The 18,252-nt window shown below is 40.9% G+C and overlaps 1 protein-coding gene across 1 annotated transcript in view; it reads left to right on the forward strand.

The window, feature by feature from the left end:
* Window positions 1-519: 519 nt before the first annotated feature.
* Window positions 520-18,252, forward strand: part of LOC122812882 (RING finger protein 112-like) — a 28,675-nt gene continuing 10,942 nt past the window's right edge. Inside the window, exon 1 of the mRNA XM_044084921.1 lies at window positions 520-569. Within this exon, the coding sequence (XP_043940856.1) occupies window positions 531-569 (39 nt within the window). The 5' untranslated portion in view covers window positions 520-530. The remainder of the gene's footprint in view (window positions 570-18,252) is intronic.

The raw sequence follows: 18,252 nt of genomic DNA on the forward strand, positions 1-18,252 counted from the left end.
CAAATTGTGGCATCTATCCAAATGTGTTTTGCATTCAAGTAACCTAATTACACAGAGTAGAAGCAATTTATAAATATTTTTTCTCAGAAAAAGTAGCTATTAAATCCCATTTAGAAACAATGGCATAGCATTAGCAAAAAATTCATCATAGAAAACTGAACCTTAATTTCTGGCAAGCAGCACTGAAGGCAGTCAGACAAAACAAATGATTTGACGTGAGAGGCAGTACGCTTGTGTGATGAGCAGCACTGATTAGCCATTTGTTTGAATTTTTATTTCATGGTTTCTGTAAGGTTTAGATGTGGTGTTTGTGTTTACTGTACAGAACTGTTCTGAATGTATTATATTTCATCTGTCAGATGAATCTTCCAACTGCAATTCTACTGAAAGACATCATCTAGCTTGCAAATATTAGCTTCTTTTTTCACTTGTACTCGGTACAGGTTTCTATGGGTGTTTCCACCACAGTAATGTTTGACTAACTCTGTTATATTTTTGTTTTTTTTTTTTTTTAGAAATTTGTGGAAATAATGAAAACAACAGAGTATGGCTTCTCTTCACCCCTAGAGGTAAAACATGTGTGCATTTGTGTATTAGCAGTGTTATTTATGTAAGGTGAGCTTTAAGTCGGTCCAATTAATCTAATTAAGTCGCTTTTGAGGGATTATTTTAAGTATAGTCAAGCTCGAACATAATGTCAGAATAATTGATATAAAAGAATTGATGGCTGAGGTGTGGTTGTGTTGTGGGATGGAGAAGCTGAGATTTAAACACATAATACAAATTAGAAAACTGCCTCCTTGTTTTTTTTTTGTAAGTTTCCTTAATGTTGGACTCAGATTTAAAGAACCAACTTGTAGCTTGTGCATTTCATTCTTGTGTCCCTCACAGGCTTCTGCAGCTAGCTGTGCATTTATTGTACTGAAACCCCATTCACATGGATGTGCCATAAGTCTGAATATCTGTATTATTAAAGGGTCGGTAGGAGAAATGACACATCAGAGATGGATAAAACCTTTGACTTAGATCTTCTTGAATATGCTTCTTAGTGTCAGCAGATGAGCACTGTCCTTAAAGGTTAGGGTTATCCAGTCCAGTAACAGACAGATGAATGTGTGAGAGTATGTAGAGAGCTTCAACAAACACAGTGCCTTAATGGCATTCAGGTAGTTGTGCTGTGCTACCCACTGTGGCAGACTACTAAAGCTCAGAGTCCGTCCCACTGCCTGTCTCTGGGTGTGATGGACCAATCACCTGGCAGTAAAGGGACTGCCTTACAAACCCACAGACATGACCCTTTCAGTTTTCTAGTCCCATAGTAGAAGAAGGATCTCTTGAAGACTGCCCCTTATTCTGGATCTCTTCAGCTGCTGCGTTTAGATAGGAAACTCTTTTGGGTTTTAGTACCTCCCTCTGTTCTTTACAGAACCCAAGTATAAGGGATAGAGGATACTACATATCCTGGATGTGTACCAGCAGCTCAGATACTACCTTGATAGAACAAAACCCTTCAGGAAGGCTGAAAGGCCTTTTATGTGCTATGCAGGGGCAAAGAATGATCAACCTGTCTTTAAGCAAACCATTGCTTATTGGTTGCCCTCTGGTATTGTTTTTTGTTACTCCCACCATGGCAAGGCTAATCCAGACAAGATAAAGGCACATTCCACCAGGGCTTTTACCTCTTCAGTGGCATGTTACAAAGGAGTAGACCCTAGAAGTATTCAAGAGGCAGCAACTTGGTCCTCTCTCCATACCTTTACAAAGCACTACAAGGTGGAAGCTTTTTTCTAGATCCACAGCAGGCTTCACTAGGACCATTCTCCAGGGTCTCCTGGACCCTTATCTTTCCTCTTTCCAAGTTGGGCAACTTTTGGGGATCTACCCAAATGCCAGTAAAGCAGTGTGCTTGTTGAACATAGTCCAGTGGAGCTTAACTGTAATAGTAGATGTTTGTGGAACACTGGCACTACCAACCCACCATTTCCTTTTTTGGATGTCTATAATTTGGTGTTTTGGGTTGCCATTGAGAATTGCTCCACAACCTTTAATGCTGTGTGTGTGTGTGTGTGTGTGTGTGTGTGTGTGTGTGTGTGTGTGTGTGTGTGTGTGTGTGTGTGTGTGTGTGTGTGTGTGTGTGTGCGTGTGTTTTGGTTTGGAACAGTAGGTGCTTGCAAAACTTTTGTTTCTGTTTTCTCTTCTTGCTGAACCCTAGAAAATGGAATAGGGCATGTCTGTGTGTTTGTATGTTAGTCCCTGTACTGCCAGGTGATTGGTCCATTACACTCAGAGATAGGGAGTGGGAGGGACTCTGAACTTTAGCAGTCTTCCAGAGGAGGGCAGCAGGGCAGCTCTAGCTGAATGCCAGTAAGGCATAGGGTTGTCACCTTTTCAAATGCCCAAAGTGGAACATTTTTGGTACAAACATCAGATTTTGCAGACTGAAACATACCGACAGCCAGTACAAAGGAGAGAACTTCACTTTTTTGCCTAAATAAAAGCTTATTCTTGTAGCATTTTAGTTGCTTATTCTGTTTCTTATAACATTTAAGTATTTCAGATACAGAACAACTGTTTTATGCAACTATTACATAAAATATAGGAAATAATTTTGTCCTAAAATCTCAGGACATTTGCCATTTTTACATTTTTTTGCAGGACATAACTGCCCAAAGAGGGACTGTCCCTTGCAAAGTGGGACAGGTGGTAACCCTAGTAAGGCAGTGTTTTCTAGGAATATATACTGTTACAGGTAAATAGGACTTTTGCAAGTGTTCTTTGTCTTGGGTGCCTGTATGAAGTGACAAAAAAAGAAAATGTAAACAAACATGAGTCTACCCCTCTGTTACAAAGGATTGTCCTGGAAAGAAGGAGCTGGCTGTGGCTCATCATCTGGGTTAACATCTGGTGGGAGCATTGAATGCTACACCCATAGCACGAGTCTTGCAACCACGTGATGCCATAAGCAAGCAGGAGTGTGAGTGTGTGTGTGTGTGTGTGTGTGTGTGTGTGTGTGTGTGTGTGTGTGTGTGTGTGTGTGTGTGTGTGTGTGTGTGTGTGTGTGTCTGTGTAATCCAGGAGTCCATCAAGGAGCCTATCCCAAATTCCCAATTGTCCCAAAGCACAATCTGATTAAATGAGCTGCTCAAGGTCATGCAATAGGTAAATGAAGGTGTAAAGATTCAAACCATGCATCTTTAGCACAGGAAACACCTCATTAATAAGCCACTGCTAGTCTTCTGCACATCTGCAAAACAAACAGCATCTGAACTACAAGATCCAAAGACCTAAATTCTGCTTGCAACATAAACAGAACATGTTGAAGAGATGATTGTATATCTCAGAGAATTCCCATTCTATGGAATAGGCACCTCATCCATATGAAGCAATGGCTCACCCTTACTGTATTCAAGTGCAACTTGAGCCACTGGATGGGAAATTGGAAATTCACCCCTACTATGGAACCCCTGTCCCTGATGGACAGAGGCAGTCAGTAAAAATCACCCCTATATAAATGTCTAAAGCATATAATATGTTGGTCACATTTGTGTTGTACAGATAGACTTGTAAAGGCCCTGGTGGTCATTAGCCGAGTACAGTCCTATGAACCTAAAGGAGTCTCTGAGGGGTAAGCAGCTCTTTGATTACACCCCTCCACAGGACCTGGTCTGTAACCTGAATCCTACCGTCTGACTCTCACAGCTGGGAATAAATGGGTCAATGAGAATTCTCAAATAGGAACGAATGGGCCTTAGAGTTTCCTATTGTCAGGGGATGCCCAGCCCTAGCTCTGCAGAATGAGTATGACAATTACATACAGGTAGCGTAGCCATCAAACAGGACCTGTGGAGAAGGGGAAGTTGTCCGTAGTGACTGCAGCTGCAGTACGGGTTTGTTAAAGATGGAAACTATTTGCAGGTAGCTGTCCAGTGCTTCAGACTTCCCTGGTGAGCACTGATGTCTTATTCACACAGTGGACATCCGATAGAAGGGACAGCAGCTCATTCTTTCTATGACTATGTCCTGCTGTGTATCACTGCACTCTGTCATCAGTCCGACTGTGACACCTGTGTGACTTACAAAGTGGTAACTATCCACATGGAAACTCATTCTATTACTAATTGTTGTGAATTGCACTTTAACCTTTTTTCGACTGTGGTATGCTCATAGCTTTTCATGGGATCCCTGAAAAAGATAAGCAAATGCATTTGTGGTTAACAGATTTTGCCAAATGATCTTTCATCTTTATTGATGGCATTGTCCAGGGGAAGATCCCCCTTTTTTCTTCTTTTGTGAGCATTCTTTTGTTTTCAGCAGTAAAACTTTATTCCACAGAGCAGAAACTTCCAAGCATCTGTAAAGCTCCAGAAGCTTTTGGTTTAGCATCAAGCAACACACATCCTTTTGATGATGTCTTCCTCATTTTCAGAAGTGCCTTCTTGCAGCAGATCTCAAAAGTAAAAAACAAAAGTCCATTCAGAAATTGTTAAAGCCTAAGAAAACTGTTTATTTAGAGAAGCAGTAAGAGCAGTGGTCCCAGAATGATGTTTTTTAATAGTCCCTTTTTCTGTATCCTAGTTCTCCTCTGTTCTTAGTTGTCAGTAGTCATTCAGAGGTCAAACGTAGTGTAACAGCATCCATGTTCCCAGCCCACTCGAACATGTTTGGTTGCTTGATTGCTGGCTTATTTATTTTATGTTTTATTGACAGTTAGTCCTATTAAGCATGTGACTTATTTTCAGGGGAGATTCAAGGTGATAATCATACTAATTGGAGGAAATTTGACCAGGGCACCCCAGAGCTTCTACTCTTTTCAGTACATGCTGCTGGATATTTTACATTCACCTGAGCTACCATCAACTCATCAGAAGGGTGGCACACTAAGAAGTGCACCCCCTCTCTCACAGGGTCTATATTAGATGAACGAATGCATAAAATGTCGAGTACAACATGCTCAACAGCTTTTAAGTGAAAATTCATCTAAGTGAAACCCCAGAAAGTTGAAACAAAGAGTTTTGAAAATTTATAGTTGGCCAGCCATCACAAAGCCAACGGCTAACAACTATACGCCATTACAACCTCCTCCTGCCAATAAAAAATGAAAACAAATTGACAGATAAAATAAAGTGGGGGGCACACCCCTACTTAAATATACCAACTCCAACATCGCAAAACACTGGAGGACTGTGTTAACATTACACAGGGTGAACGTCGAGATTGCACCACAGTGGAGGACTGTAAGAACGGCTATACAGAGTGAACATTCTGATGTCAGCCGTTAGCTTCATGATGGCTGGCCAACTAAAACTTTTTGAAACTCCTAATTTCGACATTCTGGAGTTTCGCTTAGATGAACTTTTGCTTAAAACCTATCGAGCATGTCATCCTCGACATTTTAAGCATTCATTCACACACACACGCGTGCACTTATCCATCCCCAGTCCCCTGTCACTGACCAGCTCATACAGCAAGCTACAGAAGAAGACCCCCCCCCGAACTGCCTACATTTTTCTGTATTCAGGACCCTATAGTATTGAGTCAGCAACTACTTGTTCTGATCCTGAACAAACAGATCAGGTCATTTAAACCTCCAGTTTAACTTATTTCAGAGCATATCCCATTCCAGGGCTTTCCACTCCCTCAGATGTCTGCCTTGGCTATGTCTGATTGCAGATATTTCTTGAAATAATACACTGCAGTATACCAGAAAACAATTCCAAAGTAACTCAGATGGTAGGCAGACCAGATACTAGTCAGCCCAGTTCTTTGGGCCTCAACCCCAAACACTGACAACAGGCATGTCATATTTTACCTGGGATCCCCATACAGTATTTTTCAATGTCCAGTGTCTAGGGAGAATGGGACCATAAGATAGAAACAAACCTGTCAATATCAGCTAAATTCTATAGGGTTCTGGGGAACCCATTATTTTGCTGTGCCTGCCTCCTCTGTTGAGCAGTGACATGAGGGGTCCCTGGGGTATATCTCCTGTGACTCCCATCCATGGTCAAGATTTCTTTGAACAAGGCCAGCGATCTAGATTTTTGAGGTGAAGTATATCAAATCTGGGTTTGAGATGGGGCCTTGTATGTTAGGCAAAGGTCACCTGTTTGACCCTTTATCCTTTGGTGAGGAACTTTTGTGGCCTCCTCCAGCTGCCCTCAAAGTGTGGGTCAGATACATTCCGAAGGGGCATTGTACTCAATCATTGGTCTGATGTGACAGACTACCTATCAACCTGGGTCCCCAGGTCCCTGATACTTTCTCTGTACTCAGTGGATTGCCACCTATTTGCCTTTAGGCCATGGCTCTGGCACCTCGTTTCTGTTTCTGTTTCTGTGGAAGGATATCATCTGTGTATTTGTTTTTTAGGCTTGGTTGCAGTCATCTGCCTGCAAACTTTGTCGAAACTAACCTCTATGTTTGCTATTGTACTTCGGAAAGTAGATGCCAAACAAAGAGTGGGCCCCAGGACTGAGCTTGTGGTACACCACTTTGTGACAGGCTTTGAGTCTGACATGTGCCAGCAACTCTGACCCTGGTCAACCAAGTTTAGAAGGCATTGGCACGACAAAAGCCAAACTGGGATGGATCCAAAAAAGTGCAAATTCCCTATGTCTTTATTTATGAGGGCAGTTCTCACTTGGGCTTTGGAGATGTTGTTTGCACTGTCAGCCAGTATGGCAAAATGTCTGTAGGATCAGTAATCTTCACATCATTTTGAACTAGTTGGGTTCTAGTCAGATTGTCAGAATGTAGATGGTAGAACGTCGGATTTTCTTCATTAGATAGATGGGTAATACAGCAGTTTTGCAAGTGTTCAGTCCTGTGCATTTCTTTTTGTGTAGTAGTGTAAGGGAGTCTTTATTTTAATTTCAATTATTCATATGTGGTTTTGAGTGTGTGTGTGAGTGTTTTGTATAAAAATTAGATTGTTTTGTGTTTTATAGTGTAAGCGAACCTTTAGATTCTCTTTCACACTGATTTGGGTTTCTGATGCTGTTGGTGGTCTGTGCACAATCATATATAGGGGTTACAGAACCTTACTTTTTTCTGCCACTGTCATGTGATACTGGAGTTGGTGTATTAAAGTAGCATGGGGGAGGTGGGAGTACAGGAGGACTTGCCTCCCTACAGCGACCCTGTTTTATTGTGTTGGGTTTTTTTGTCAGTGTACATACGGTTAAATATATCGCCAGATACACTGTAAATTGAAATTTCAGTATAGATCATATATATGTGTGTTTATATGTGTGTGTATATGTTGACATAGATATACAGTGTGCATGTGTGCATATGTGTATGTTTGCATGTCTCTCACACACACACACGGAAACAGTCATTTGGATTGTCAGTTGTGCTTTTGTCCGAGCATAATTCACTACAACCAAAATCCATCAATCTCTACATTCATTGAAGTTTCATCATTGTCTGATAACAGCAAATGGAAGAAATTTTCCTTATTCCCACTGTTGTGTGATCATGGAATTTATCTATTTAATAATGGGAGGCGGGTTGCTGTGTTTGTAGGAATTTATTTAATATTTGGGGGGTTGCTGTGGTTTTTAGTAATTTATCTATTTAATGATAGGGGGTGCTGTTGTGACACCCCACCACTGGACTAGTAATCAAGGAGCCTTAATCTTCACCACTGGTAACAGTGGGAGATATTCTCACTGGGACGATGACAGGTACACACACAGCATTTCCAGATGCAGCTCTCTGCATCAAGAGCAATTTCCCTTAAGAGCACACAGAGATCACAGTCAGCCTGGTTCTGGTTTCTCCATTTTTCTCCAGATCCCTAGTAAGATTCCCCACTGGCACAGCTGTAGAGTTGACTCCTTGGCCAGGGTTCCAAGCCAAGTCCTCCTACACTCTCTCTGTCCAACCAGTGCTTTGTATCCCTGCCCAAGTAGCACACACACACACACACACACACACACACACACACACACACACACACACACACACACACACACACCTGGGAAAGGCTGGCATAGGCTTACTATCTATGCCCCCTTCTTGCCAAGACTATAAGGTAGTAATCACTGCCACCAGAACCCCTCTTTACCAGCTACTTTAAGACCCTTAACAACCATTAGTAAACATACTGGAAAATATTAAGATACAACCAAACACCCTAATACTGGGTGATCGATGCTCCACACCTATGGTCACTCCCTCGTTGGTCAGGTCTGACCATAAGCTAATCACCCTTGACATCCGCATCCCACCCCCATCCCCCAGTAAGGAAACCCCCGTAAAAAACTTCTCCAAAGCTAACTTCATATTACTCAAGTCAGAAGTGACAAACTTCATGACACCCATGCAGGCGGGAACTGAAAGTTTGACTGCTGAATGCTACACTAAGGCACTGAATGAGCACATCCACTTGTGCATGAACTGTGCCATCCCCAATAGAACCAAGACGTTCTCCTCCAAAAAAAAGGAAGCCAATCTAGTGGTCCCTTGCCATAAACAAACTTTACAACAAAATGAAGAAACTTGCAAAAAAGAGGAAAATCCCTGGATGCAAAAATCTCCCTTACCAGCCTCAGTAAGAAGCTGAGAGACACTCATAAAATCTTCCAAAGCTAGTTACAAAACTAAAATTGCCAAAGACAACCACAAGGCATTCTATAGCTCTGTCAAGAATCTAAATGGCAATGTTCAGATCTGCTCTGAGCTACAACAGAATGTCATTAAATATACTAATCCCAAGGATATTGAAAATATCCTGGCAGATCGATTCAGTGCAAACTTCACCCCCTAAAGGGCCCATCTCAATACCAAAAGATTGCCAAATTCTGGTAATAACGGCCACACAGGTAAAAAATTGCACTCTCCAAAGCTAAGAATACAGCATCCATGGGACCAGATGACATCCCAGGCTATGTACTACATGAACTAGAAAATGAACTGGCACCTCACCTAAGTATCATGTTTAATCATAGCCTCACCTCAGGCTTTGTGCCCACTGAGTGGCACACAGCTACAGTTATCCCACTTCAAAAGGGGGGAGCCACCTTGGATCCCAGGAACTACCACCCCATCAATCTGACGAGCCTGATCTGCAAGACCATGGAACATATTATCAAGGAACCTATAAACAAAGACATTGGCAACCTTCAAACACTAGACCCCATGCAGATTGGGGTCGTGAAGGGCCAATCTTGTCTCCTGAGCCTGACTTGACTTCTTCAAATCAGTCTCCAGAGTCTTGGACAAGGGTAAGGTGATCCACACAGCCTATCTGGACCTCTCCAAGGCCTTCAATACCATGCCCCACCCTGGAATCATAGATAAACTTACTACGTTGGGCATTAATCCCTACATCACTCGATGGGTTGCTAACTGGCTTACTGACACTGTAAAAGTAGCCATCCCCAAATCCAGCTCAAGACAAGTGGAGTACCTCAGGGTTCAGTACTGGGACCGCTCTTGTTTGGTATCTACTTCTTTGAAGTACAGGCCAACACTAAGGGACTCTGGCTAACAAAGTTTGCAGATGACTGCAAACTGAGAGCCCTTATTGAATTTCCAAATGATGTGGATATTCTACAAAAGGGCCTTAGAGAAACAGATGCTTGGTGCCAGAGCCATGGGTTCAAGCTCAATGCCAAGAAATGTATAGTTATCCCCTTTGGGAAAAAACATGTACTCATGAATTATAGGTGGCAGTACACTAATCACCGAAAGTGTGATAAGAGACTTAGGGACATAGGTATACACATGGTCTCACCTTCAATAACCACATCTAAACAACAGTCAGGCACACCTCATCACTAAGGGCTTTTCATCCAGAAAAAAGGAGGTCATTGTCCCACTGCACTCATCCCTCATTAGACCCATTGTAGAATACAACCCCCCATTTGGTATGTACCTCTCAAGACATCTGCAACAACTGGAAAGACCGCAGAAATACCTCACTAAAAGAATCACAGGCCTAAAGCAGATGCCCTATGCTGACCATCTAAAAAAACTCCAGCTATACTCTGTCACATATCGTCTACTCAGAGCCGATCTCTGCTTAACATACAAGGCCATGTCAAACCCAGAGCTGTTGGATGTGCTACACTTAAAGAAATCCAAATCCCTCAGAAACACACATTCCAGGGATCTAAATCTTGTCATCACAATGAACAAAACATGCTGGAGGGATAGGTTCCTGACCCAGAGACTCCCCATACTCTGGAATAGACTGCCCATACATGTCAAGCAGAGCCTCTCTTTGGCCGTCTTCAAAAGGAACCTTGATGATGGGATGGGAGATAGGAAATTCACCCCGGGGATCATGTCAGTCAACCTGCTAGTTAGGGGTTTGGGGAAGTAAGTACTGTCGGAAGAAATAGCCAGGGAATTATTATGGCTAGGCTTGTATAGGCCCTAGGGCCGACAGCCTAGTACCAACCTATGAACCTATAAAGGGTGTCAAATCTTTCTGTGTAATATTACTACAAATGGTAGTTTGACCAAGAGCAAGGCTATTAAGAGTGGCCCACACACTGTCACCAAGTAAATATGCAAGTACTCTCACAACTTAAATATCTCTACAAAGTTCAGCCACAATGAAAGGTTTTAAATATATTTAATAATAAATAATAAAAGAACAAGACAATACTAAATGTATATTTACAGTGACATCAGACTTCTAAATCACACAAAATATTTAAAACATTGCAGGACAGTCTCAAATAATAAATAAAAACATTTAAATTAAGCTTTACTATATTCCTGACTAAATTTAAGAGAATTATAATTTTCCCTAAAAACTTACTTCATTAGAGCAAAGCAGGTGTGTGGTGAATGGCTTTCCTTGATGCTGTCAGGTCCAAGGCAGAATAATGAATACTCTGTCTCACCAAGAGACCCCTCAAAATAATAGCTGAAATAATAGCTCAAATATCACTGCGGGGCTAGCCTGTAGAATGTCATCAACCCCTTCCCACCCGACCTGGAGTTCCCAGGCCCAAAACAACCACTGATGGCAGCTGGCAGCATCCACCTGCAGAAATATACAGATCTTAGATCCTTGGAAGATGTTGAAAGTGATAAAACAATAAAGCACTTCCAAGGCAATACAGACAGCACCTCAGCACAGACTCTCCACCTCCAGCTGCATCAAAAACTGAAAGACACCATCCCAGTGGAAATGGGACCACACCACGGGGAACTGAAGCCAGGCCAGTTAAAGCGGAAGAAGCTTGGCGGAAGATGGGACACTTTCAAAGTAAGTGTGTGTGTTTGTGTGTGTGTGTGTGTGTGTGTGTGTGTGTGTGTGTGTGTGAAAGATGTGAAGTTGGATGTGTGTCCATGTTCAGAAGCTGGCTGTGTTGCTGAAATCACAAAGGCATTTTTCATCACTGTAAGCTAAATACAGTCACTCATTATGGGGTGATGATTGCCCTCTTCTTTCTTTTTTTTTTTTATTTTTCTAAGCAAGCTTGTCGCTGTAACTATGTAACCCCTTCCTCCCTAAAAACTAAAAACCCTGTTTTTTAAAAGCTTGTGTGGATTTATTTCAGCAGTGTAACACAAGTCATTTGCTTTACTGCATCTGTGCAAAAAGGTATCATTTTTAATGCTTGTGTCAGCTCTTTGTCTCACCTTCCCAGAAGAACAAGCAGATTGCTCCAGGGTAATTCCATGTCAGGCCTTGAGGCTCTGCCATGCAATCTTTAAATAATGTACCATGTTTGCTGAACTGTCTGTCACATGGTCGGGCTGACACACACAACCATTAAGTGCACTCCCAGTAATCAGATAACTGCAGTCTTTGTCACAAAGTGATCATTGCCAAACCTCAGTCCTACAAGAAGAAATTGGGTATAGTGGTGAGCTGTAACTAAATATACATTAGCAGTTTTCTTATTGTCACATTTTATATTGTCAAGCTTAGTATAGTAATAATATTCCAGTGTCTTTATTTCATCCACCAGGATTATCACAATGCTTATTAACAGTTATACAATGGAGCTTGACAAAAAAATCCCTCCATAAATATTTCCTTTCTCTGTTGCTGCAACAGTTACCATTTACAGTATGGAAATAAATTCATTTCAAAATACAGTCTTGGCACACATTCTGTTTGAAGAAAATTTTTCTTTACAAAAGAATGTTGTGTGTTTGTTTCTGTTATATTGTATGTGCATAGCCAAGTGATATTCATTCCAGTTATACCAAGACTCCTTAAAGTTACTTGCTTTAACTGTATCTGATTACAGTGCTTGACCTCCTCCAAAAAAACAAATACATGTGGATATCCTTGATAAATATCCCGAACCAGTTTTTCTGTCACTGCACAGATATCTATGTTCTCCATACTGAGGTGGTGACAGGTGCAAGCCGTCCCTAGCGGGCTAACGAGAGGCTTATCGAGCATGTCATCCCAGGCTGACAGACACTGGATCTTTGAGATTGAAACAAATTTTTTTATTGTGTTAAAAGTCGATCATTTTGTCTTTGTACTGTGGCATCATTCTAGGTGAGGGTAAGATGCTGCTCTTTGAGGACCTGAGCGTTATGCTATGTGACTAGCACACCCGGCAGGGCAGGCAGCTCACCCTTCTTCTTATTATTCAGCCTGGTGAGCAGAGCGCAGGTGTTCTGACAAATAAGTCACCTATTACAAGAGTATCAGGTGCTTGTGGGCTATGTGTTGTGCATGTTTTGTGTTGTTGAACTATACCTCTCAGTTGTGCATATCTTTGCAGAATGAATAGGTTCCTCATACAATGAACTCACTAAATGACAGACATTTGAGTTCAGAGCGCATAACCGGTCAGAAAAATGCATGCTAATGCAAGACCTGTTATTCTATCAAAACCTCTCCCATGTCCCCAATTTTGGCACAAAATGTTGCTCTCCCTAATAATCCTTCCTCAAAATGGCAATTTTGGAAGAAAATGTGATTGAAGAGTTTTGTTAATGCTAAGCTGGATGCAGAGATGAAATGTTGTTTAAGAATATGTAGACACCATCACCTTTTCATCTCGGTTTTTTAGCTTAGGCTCTGAAAAGGATATTTGTATAAAAACTAGTTTCTGAATGCAAACACACTAGTTAAGCAGCATCATGGTAGGAGTACTTCCACAGAGAGAGATTAACTATATATATAATAGCCCTTTCTGTCAAAACACACACACACCATGTAGTTAGCTATACGTGGTGGAATTTATGTGCAACTGTTTTGTTTAGCAAATGGTATCATTATTGTGGTATAGAATTTTAAGGCAGTGTTACTGCAGTTCTTAGTATGTCCTCCTTGGATGAGACACCTAATAACTATGAACCTGCTTTTCAGCCTGCCACCCATTCCCTATTGCAATATATCAACTTACCATTAATTTTAATGTAGCACATGCAATTTATTCTTCAAGGCACAACAGGCACTGAAATTGTAAAAAAACACTGAAATATAAAGTAATTTTCTAGCAACAACCTCTTCATTGGTTTCAGATCTCTTTAATGTGGAATTATTCATTGATATTGGTGGATTTTATGACAGAAGTTTGAGTGTTCCTTTATGGTTGAAATGTTCTGAATTGGGCAGGCTGTCATTATTGGTTCATATGATTTGTTTCATTGCTTAAAGGAAAGATGCTCAGAACTATAAAACACACTCTTAACAAGTGGTGCTGTGTTGTACAAGGGATATAATTCAATTATTATGTAGTATAATAGTCAGGAAGGTGAATCAAAGAACTCTTGCATGTTTCTAAAAAAGGAGCCTATGATTTGAATGATTTGGAAATAAACCCTGCACTTCACAATGGCCCAGATGCATTGTTGTGAAAATGTGGGTTAGATGTGGAATATATGATTTGGAAATGGGCCAAAGGTAAACTTACCCTGCCACTGGCCAGATGCATGTTTGTGAAATGTGGGTTTTGATGCTGTTTCAGTGAAAGACTATTGCTTTGTTTAGGTTTAGTAAATGTCTGTCAGTGTTTGTGCTATAAAATCTGAAATAAAAGTTGTAAATTAAATCCAAATATCTGTAATCATTGTAGAAGTAAAGCATAAAACAGTATGCACACTGAGAGATTTGAACAGTGGATGATGTCTGAGAATGGTATTTAGAAATGAGGAGGAGGCCTTTTCCATTTGACTGTTTTGAGATCTGTTAGATAAGTAGCTGGAGAACCAGTTCAAGGAGAGAGATAGGTTTTAAGCCGAGAAGTTTAGTTTAGTAGCAGCTGTGAGAGAGTGTCAGAGGTCGGCTTTATTTACAGTGTCAAAGGGGAAGGAGAGGAGGTGGGTCATAGTGCTATGATGTGGTCTGAATCCATGTGATTGGTGCATGGCTTCAGTTTCATAAGAATTTCTTTATAGTAGAAGTGGGTATAGGTTTAAAGTGTGAAGAGGGAGATTAGGGGCAGAGAGAGCTGATGAAGAGGAGTAGGAGTAGGAGAGAGTGGAGGGATGGGAGTTAGTAGATGGGAATGAGGAAGTAGTAGCAGAGTAGGGTAGAGAGATGGTTGGGGATGGTAAGGAGTTTTGGAGAATGTAGTGGTGTTAGAGAAAGATGATGTTAATTTGGAAATGGATTCAATGAAATATCTGGTTTGCTGGGGTTAAGTAGAGTAGAGATACCTTTCCAAAATTTCTGAGGGTTTGATTTTTTACCTTATTTCGAAGTATTTTATATTCATTGTAATAAAAGGACAGGATTACAGTATTTTCAGAAGCTCATTACATTTTATTGCAGACCAGTGTCTTATAGCAGTGTCTGTGTGTTAGTACACTTGTAGTTGGGTGGCTTTAATGGTATATGGTAAATAAGCATTGCTACCTTACTTAAAAGCCAAGCCCTGCAACAACTAGCTCCACACTGAAGTCAAAACACAATAGCTCTGGTGGGTAAATGTACTCTGTAGTAATCAAAAAAGGCAAATGTTTAAGATAACTACAGCTTATGTTCAAACACAATAGGTAGTGATGAAACAATGCTCTGCTAAAAATGCTTCACATTGCTGAGCTGCAGATCAGTTATCACTGGCTACCAGGATTTCACCCACTTCAGCTCAAGCACTGTGCCGTTCAGTGCAACCTTCCCAGAACTAATTAAAGTCTGACCAGAATTATTTGGTGTGTGTATAAGAGGTTTCAGTTTTAGAAAATGCATGCCAACACAAATCCTGTTACTCGTATGTTTGTGAGAGAAAGTGAAATGCCCAAGTTAGAGTTAACAGGTGGAATTTTCAAGTGCATTTTCAAAGAACTGTGAGTTTTAAGGTAAGCTAAGTTCACTGCTGCTCATGCCAAGTCTATTTACAATGTGCAACTGTTTTGTTTAGCAAATGGTATCTCTGTTGTGGTATAAAGTTTTAAAGCTATGTTAGTAGCACCACAAGTAGAATACTTGCATCTTAATGTAAAGGCTTGAGGTTCTATTCCTACAGCATATACATTTGTATGCTGATGTCCTCCTTTGGATGAGATGCCTAAACTATGAACCTGTTTTTCAGCTTGTCATCCATTTTCTATTGCAATATACCAGCTTACCATTTTTTTAATTTAACATAGGCAATTTATTCTTTGACGGCAGCAGGCACTGAATTTGTAGATGAAACACTGAAATATACAATTGTTTTCTAGCAACAACATCTTCATTAGTTTCAGATATCTTTAATGTGGAATTATTCAGATTACTTTTACTTCAGCAGAGACACTCAAACAAGTGCTGCTGTATAATACAAGGGATATAATTCAATTATATATTATAATTAATACAATCAGGTAAATCAAATAACTTTTGCATGGCCCTAACGGTGTGCAAGGAGCCTATTGCTTGAAAACAGTTCAAAGGTAAATAACCTGCCACTGGCCAGATGCATTTTCTTTGAATGTGGATTTCAATGCTGTTTCATTGAATGTGAGTTTCAAAAGTAGAGAAGCTTTAATGCCAAGTCTGTTTTCATTGTAAGACTATTGCTTTGTTTAGGTTTAGTAAATGTCACGGTGTTTGGGCTATAATGTTTGAAATAAAAGTTGTAAATTAAATCCAACTGCCTGTAATCATTGTAGAACTAAAGCATAAAACAGTATGCACACAGATTTGAACAGTGTCTACAGTAAATGGGGAGAAATAGCCAAGTAATGGGACACTGGAATGGCTGTGTGGGGCTGGGTGGGTGGACTTGGGTGGGGCTGTGTTGGCTGGGTGAGCTATGTGGGTGGGGCTCTGGGTTTGCACCCCCCTGCAAAAAATCCTGCAGGCTCCCTTGACCATCCCATACTGCATAGCCTACAAAGCAATCCAACTTTAGCCATTTATCTAAAGTTAACCTCCCGCATTCTAATTTCCATTGCCAAAATGCATATATCCAAACAGCTATAATAGTGCATGTACATCTCTGCTCTCCTTGAGCAGGGCACACCACAGGCACATTTCAAACACGGCACCCTGAAAATACCTTTTCAACACACATGTCTGTACAAGCAGCTTGACACACACATGGGGCACAATTCTAATACAGTTATAACACAAGCAATCTGATATAAATCATGCTGATATTCACAAATGAAATATAACTATTTACAAAAAATTCAAGCTAGCTGGGCTGGCAGTATCCTCCTTTGTCATAGCTGTGTTTTTAGTATTTTATCTATTTAATGATGGGGGTTTGCTGTGGCTTAGTAATTTATCTATTTAACGGTGGGTTGGGGTTGTTGTGGCTTTTAGTAATGTAGCTATTTAATAATGGGGCAGGGTTGCTGCAGTTTTTAGTAATTTATTTAATGATGTGGGTTGCTGTGTTTTTTAGCAATTTATCTTTAATGATGTGGTAGTTTGCTGTGGTTTAGTAATTTATCTGTTTAATGGTGGGGGTGGGGTTGCTGTAGTTTTTAGTAATGTTTCTAATGAAGGGGGTTGCTGTGGATTTTACTAATTTATTTGTTTAATGGGGTTGTGGTTGCTGTGTTTTTTGGCAATTTACTTAATGATGGGGGCAGGTTTGCTGTAATTTTTAGTAATTTAATAATGGGGTTGTTGTGGTTTTTAGTAATGTATATAATGATGTGATGGAGTTGCTGTGGTTTTTAATAATTTATCTACTTAGTAGTGGAGGCAGAATTGCTGTGTTTTTTAGTAATGTAACCATTTAATGATGGGGCGGGTTGCTGCAGTTCTTAGTAATGTATCTATTTAATGATGGGGTTGCTGTGGTTTTTTAGTAATTTATCAATTTAATGATAGGAGTTCATAGGTTCATAGGTTCATACTAGGCTATCTGCCCTAGGGTATTTATAAGGCTAGCCAGAGTGTGTTTGGCTTTTGCAACCCATTTTAAATGAGTTTTGTAATGCCCTTTTTCGAGGTTAGTATACTGTGCCTCTGTCTAACAGTGACACAGAAGTGATACCTGGGGTAAACCTACAATCTTCCATCCACTCATCAAGATTCCTCTTAAAGAGAGTCAATGAGGAACTCTGCCTAACCTGGACTGGGATTTTATTCCAGAGTGAAGGGAGCCTCTGGGTTATGAATCTGTCCCTCCAGCATGTCCTATTTATTTCAGTGCTGAGGTTCAAATCTCTCGAGCGCGTAGCTCAATGGAATTTGGATTTTCTGAGGTGCAGCATGTCCATTAATTCCGGGTTGGACATGGCTTTATATGTCAGGCACAGATCGCCTCTGAGCAGGCGGTATGCCACTGAGTAGAGCTGGAGTTTCTTTAACCGGGCGGCATATGGCATCTGTTTGAGCCCTTTGATCCTCTTGGTGAGGTACTTTTGGGGTCTTTCCAGTTGCTGCAGGTGTCTGGTTAGGTACATCCCAAAAGGGGCATTGTATTCAATTATGGGCCTGATGAGGGATGAGTAAAGAGGCATGATGACCTCCTCTGATCTAGATGTGAATCCCTTCATGATTAGATGGGCTATATAAAATGTTTTTCTAACCACTTTGGCCACGTGGTTGTCAAATGAGAGATTGCTATCAACTTGGGTCCCCAGGTCCCTAATTACATCTTCCATACTTAGTGGATTACCACCTATGTGGTAATTTGTGGGCACTTTGTTTTTGCCAAAGGGGATGGCTATACACTTTTTGGCATTTAGCTTGAGGCCATGGCTCTTGCACCAGTTGTCTGTTTCTATGAGGCCCTTTTGTAGGATGCTTTTGTCGGCTGGAGAGTCGATTATGGTGCCCAGTTTGCAGTCATCTGCGAACTTGGTTAGCCACAGTCCTTCCGTGTTGGCCTGTACCTCCGAGAAATATATACCGAACAAGAGAGGTCCCAGGAC

Source organism: Protopterus annectens, chromosome 10.part0, assembly GCF_019279795.1.
Source record: "Protopterus annectens isolate FY-2018-M chromosome 10.part0, PAN1.0, whole genome shotgun sequence".
Classification (NCBI taxonomy): Eukaryota; Metazoa; Chordata; order Ceratodontiformes; family Protopteridae; genus Protopterus; species Protopterus annectens.